The sequence below is a fragment of the Triticum urartu genome, chromosome 2 (genome assembly GCF_003073215.2).
Source record: "Triticum urartu cultivar G1812 chromosome 2, Tu2.1, whole genome shotgun sequence".
In the NCBI taxonomy this organism is placed as follows: Eukaryota; Viridiplantae; Streptophyta; class Magnoliopsida; order Poales; family Poaceae; genus Triticum; species Triticum urartu.
Window position 1 is genome coordinate 654,886,102 of NC_053023.1, and position 4,988 is coordinate 654,891,089.

At 46.5% G+C, this 4,988-nt stretch overlaps 1 protein-coding gene across 1 annotated transcript; it reads right to left on the reverse strand.

The window, feature by feature from the left end:
* Positions 1 to 201: 201 nt before the first annotated feature.
* On the reverse strand, positions 202 to 1,572 carry LOC125533895 (ervatamin-B-like). The gene is made up of 2 exons (XM_048697223.1): positions 1,080 to 1,572; positions 202 to 980 (listed from the first exon to the last, which is right to left on the reverse strand). Exons 1-2 carry the CDS (start codon positions 1,531 to 1,533, stop codon positions 382 to 384), a joined length of 1,053 nt encoding a protein of 350 aa, XP_048553180.1. The 5' UTR covers positions 1,534 to 1,572; the 3' UTR covers positions 202 to 381.
* Between the last annotated feature and the right edge of the window lie 3,416 nt (positions 1,573 to 4,988).

The window sequence follows — 4,988 nt, forward strand, 5'->3', positions numbered from 1 at the left end:
TCAAGCCTCTAACCAACCTTTTCTAGCAAACCGTTGTTTGGCTATATTACCGCTTTTGCTCAGCCCCTCTTATAGCGTTGCTAGTTGCAGGTGATGTTGAAGTTTGTTCCATGTTGGAACATGGATATTGTTGGGATCCACATATACACCATAGTGTAGCTAGCTGATAAACCAATACTCGATACTGATACTGGATGGACTGATGCAGTACAAATGTTTATTTTCATATACAAGCTTACAAGTTTGTGGTATTACATAGGCAAATGGATCTTTTTTACAAGGATCCATGCTTTATTCAAAAATTAAATCCGTATATACTGCGTGGTGCTGATAAACTATACTCGATGGTGCATGGACTGACTGATGTAATAGTAGCAGTGTTTAAGAGTTGTCCATGGTGGGGTAGTAGGCGTAGGTGGCCATGCCGCAGTTGCCGCCGTTCCCGCGCGTGAGGCGCATGTAGCCCCCCTCGCCCCACCCCGTCCCCCACTGGTTCTTCACCAGCCAGTAGGCCTGCCCGCCGCTGTCCGTTCCGTAGCCCACCACCGTCACGCCGTGGTTCAGGTTCTGTCCACACGACGAGCTGCCGGTGTACACGCCCCTCATATAGTGCTGGAAGTCACTGTCAGCCTCCACGGGCACGGCCACCGGCTGTCTGGCCGCGAGCTCCTGCAAGGCGCCCTCGTCGCCGTGCAGCTCCACCATTCGGGGGGCGCCGCCGACGGAGGCGACCGAGTTTGGGCTGACGCTGCTGCTGCGGCACGCGCCCTGCTGACCGGTATACGCGTAGGCTTCCTCGGGCTGAAGGCCGCCGCTCGAGGCGACGTAGCTTAGGGCGGCGTTGATGTCGCCGCCATTGCAGGAGTTGGCGCCGCCCGTGCAGTCCAGCACCTGCTGCTCTGACATGGAGATGAGGTTGCCAGTGGCGATCTTTACGAGCCCCTCCGTCGCTGCTACCGCCGCGAACGCCCAGCAACAACCTGTACGTGTACATTCATTTGCGAACTTTGGCTTATGCTATGGCGTTACGTTAAATTACATATATGCATGCATACATTGCAGGAGCTGTAGATTCTTACCGCATGAGCCTTGGTTCTTGACTTGGGTGACGGCACCCGCGGCCCTCCAGTCCACGCTGTCCGGCGTGGACTCGAACTGAGCCTTGGACATGTTGACCGCGGCCACCGGCGTGCTGTCCACGCCGTGCTGGTGGCGGTACCCGAGGTGCTTCTCCGCGAACTCTTCGCTGGTGAGGTCGGAGAACTGATTGAGGCCGAGCGTGTATGTCCGGTTGCCCGCCCGATTGACAGCGTCCACGTGCCGCGCGTTGGCCGCGAACACCTCCTGCCGGCGTAATTTCTCGGCAGCGTTCGTGTATTCGCGCCCGAACTTGGCCATCCACCGCTCGTGCCGGGCGGCCAGCGCGTCCCCTCGCGCCGCGGCAGCGCTGACAAAGGCGGAGGCGGCCACGAGCACGAGCAGAAGCGCAAGCACTGTGCCGTCGAGGCGGCGAGAGCTGTGAATCGGCGCCATTAGTTAGCTGTGGTTAATTTCCTTACTTCTTGCAATGGTTTACTAAGCATGTAGCAACCATGCTGCCCGCGCTTCTATTTATATCGCGCGCGCATGGCGAGCAAGACGGGGCATACGAGCGGATTTCATACTTTTCGTCGATGGGTCCGCGTTCATACGCCGTAGTCGAATGTACGTGCTGACTGGGAGTCCGTGAATGTTTCTTTCCGTCGGTGGTTGTTCTCTCGTCTCTTTGTATATCCTTCTTCTACTTCTCGAAGATTTTTCTTGTTTGCAGGATGGTGCGGCAAAGTGCTCTATCCACACGCATATACCGTCGTACACGCACAGAGCTGGAGTACGTTGCTGCCTAATCGAAATTGACCGGATCAGCGTGCACTTTCGCATATAGTTTGGCCGATGTGTGTGGTCTGGATTACAAGTTTGGCTTATATTTTCATAGGAGAACGACAACACATGACTTCTCATTCTATTAAAAAAATTGTTTTAGATACATCAAATGTGCTATATATAAAGCAAGATAATGTGCACGGCTAACTCTTATAAAACTAGCCATAGTGAGGAGTAGCATGTCATTTTCTCCACAGGCCAACCTCGTCTCTTGAGCCCTGCGCATCAATCTGACTACCTTTAAAAGCCTCCACGGGCCAGATCCGACTTGATACAGCCCAGCTATGTCGCAACCCTTGAATCCGAGCCGAGTTCGAGCTAGCCACTACCAAGTGCTCTTATTCCACGCGCTAAGTGAGGTATAGTGAGCAAACACTTTTTTATAGCACATGTGACTTTATTAATACTCACAGTCATTACAGGTACTCTTCTTTGGATCCACGGTCTAAGAAAATTACCAAGTAACTTGTACAACTAAGAATTACAATGAATATCAATCTTTGTAAGACGGAAAAGTGCCGATACTTCAGTATAGAAACTATAGGGGACTGAAACAGCGATATTGTCACTCGTTCATCCCCAAAAACTTAATTAACAATAAAGGTTTCTGAAAGCCCATGAGTCGTCCATAAAAAAGCTGAAAGCCATGAACAATGAATGTATTTGGGTCATGGATGAACCTTCGGAAGTCTAAGTCGCCTAACCACAAAAATCTTCCGCATAACAGCGAGGAAAGATTCCAACTCCACAAAGAATCAAACTACCAAAGCAACATGACACATAAATTCATCAGATTTGAATATCAAGTCACTGCACAAAAAGTAGAGTAAGTTTATTCCAGAACATCACTAAATGTTGAAGAAGTCTAAAAGTTACTTGATGATTTTAGCCCCCCCCCCCCCCCCCCCCCCCCCCCGGCCAAGCAAGATGGCAGTCGTTTCGTCCGACAGCGGCTAGGGCTCCATTTCCTATGTCTGTGCCTATGTAGCTACCCAACTGGGAGTGAGCAAATATGTATGTGTTTGAGTTTAGAGAATGGTAGTTGGGCTCGCCCATTTCCAACTCGCTCTGTGGCTGTATTTCTTATTTTTGTAGGTACAATCAAACTTTTTGTTCAACCATTGTTTGAGTGGTCCTATTAGGTGGCTTCCGCATGGGAAACGTGTGCGGGCGCTCACGCGAGCCCCAAGGGGGGCGCGACCCAGTAGAGTTTGCTCGCCTGCACCGCTCGCTCGGCCGCTCGCTGCAGGTTTTTGTTGTTGTTGATCTTTTAAAAAACAGCGGTTTTTCAATACTAATGAAAAATTCGTGAAATCAAAAAAGGTTTACGGATTTTATAAGCAAGTTCATCCATTTGAAAAAAATCATCAAATTTGGAGAAAAAAAAGTTCACAAATTTGAGAAGAGTTCATCAATTTTCAAAAAAAGTTCATCAATTTTTAAAAAAGGTACGCAGATTTTGAAATAAGTCACAAATTTTTAAAAAAAGTTCATTGATTTTAAGGAAAGTTCATCGACTTTGTAAAATGTTCATCTTCAAAAGAAGTTCATAAATTTTGAAAAGAAAAGTTCATTGATTTTTTAGAAAAAGGTCATCGATTTTGAAAAAAGTTTTGTTTCTTGGTTTCGGCCGGTTTCCAACATTGCACCTCACGGAGCGCCTTAGACAGCCCTTGTCTAGTTTTGCATGTTTCCGACTGGTTATAAAAGGTGGCTCAAAATGTTTGCACACTTTAGAAAATGATCCCATTTTTAAAATAAAACAGCTTGAATTTTAAAATGTTCCCAAATTTTTAAAAATGTTCACAAATATAAACAGCATCACAAATTTAGTTTTTCATAAAAAAATAAATACACCTAAAATTTAGAACATGTTCAAAAACTTAAAATTATGGCAAATATTTAAAATATATTCATAAATTTGAAACAAAATGTTAATTAATAAAAAAATTGTGAATTAAAAAATGTTTCATAATTTAAGAATATCTCAAGTCATAAATATTCATGAATTTAATAAAATGTCCATGGGTTTATTTTTTGAGTAATTAAAAATATATTTCTGAAAATTTTAAAATGTTCACATTCAAAATAAGGAAAAGGAAAATGAATTAAATGGAGAGGAAACCAGTAAATTAGACAAGAAGAAATAGGACAAAGAAGTATTTGGAACCTTCCCAAAACTAGTGGAGAAAAAATGACACTGGGTTAGCCAAATAGTGAGTGCCTGGGGTGCGTGTTTGGTCCACTCAATAGGGAAACACACCACCACGACCCACCGGCAGGTCTGTTGTTGTGCCGAGGAGATCCCGTCGAGGCGTACTAGCTGCCATCGGGACACATAGGACTCCCAAGCAACTAATCAAGGTAATTAAGGAAATCGCAGGTGACTCCCAACCTTAGTCGCCGCTATAGCTTCCCTACACGCGTCGCCTCGCCCCCCCCCCCCCCACCTCTTTCCCGTCGAGAGGCCACGTCGACTACAAGGTGAGTGGGGACTGATCCATTTCGCTTTCTTTTCCCTAGGTTTTTGTTTTCCTGGAGACGTCGATGAGGTGGAGGCGGCAATGGCATGTTGAAATAAGTTCTCTCCAGTTTCTCCCTACCTCGAGGGTTGTAGGATCGAAAGTATGTCTAGAGGGGGGGTGATTAGACTACTTGACCAAATAAAAATCTAGCATTTTCCCTATTTTAAGTCTTGACAGATTTTAGCAACTTAGCACAAGTCAAGCAATCAACCTACACATGCAAGTCTAAGAGTATAGCAGCGAAATGTAAAACATTTGCATATGAAGGTAAAGGGAGGAGTTTGGAGGGAGCAAACGCAATGTTGACACAGAGATTTTTGGCATGGTTCCGATAGGTGGTGCTATCGTACATCCACGTTGATGGAGAGTTCAACCCACGGAGGGTAACGGTTGCGCGAGTCCACGGAGGGCTCCACCCACGAAGGGTCCACGAAGAAGCAACCTTGTCTATCTCACCATGGCCATCACCCACGAAGGACTTGCCTCACTAGGGTAGATCTTCACGAAGTAGGCGATCTCCTTGCCCGTACAAACTCCTTG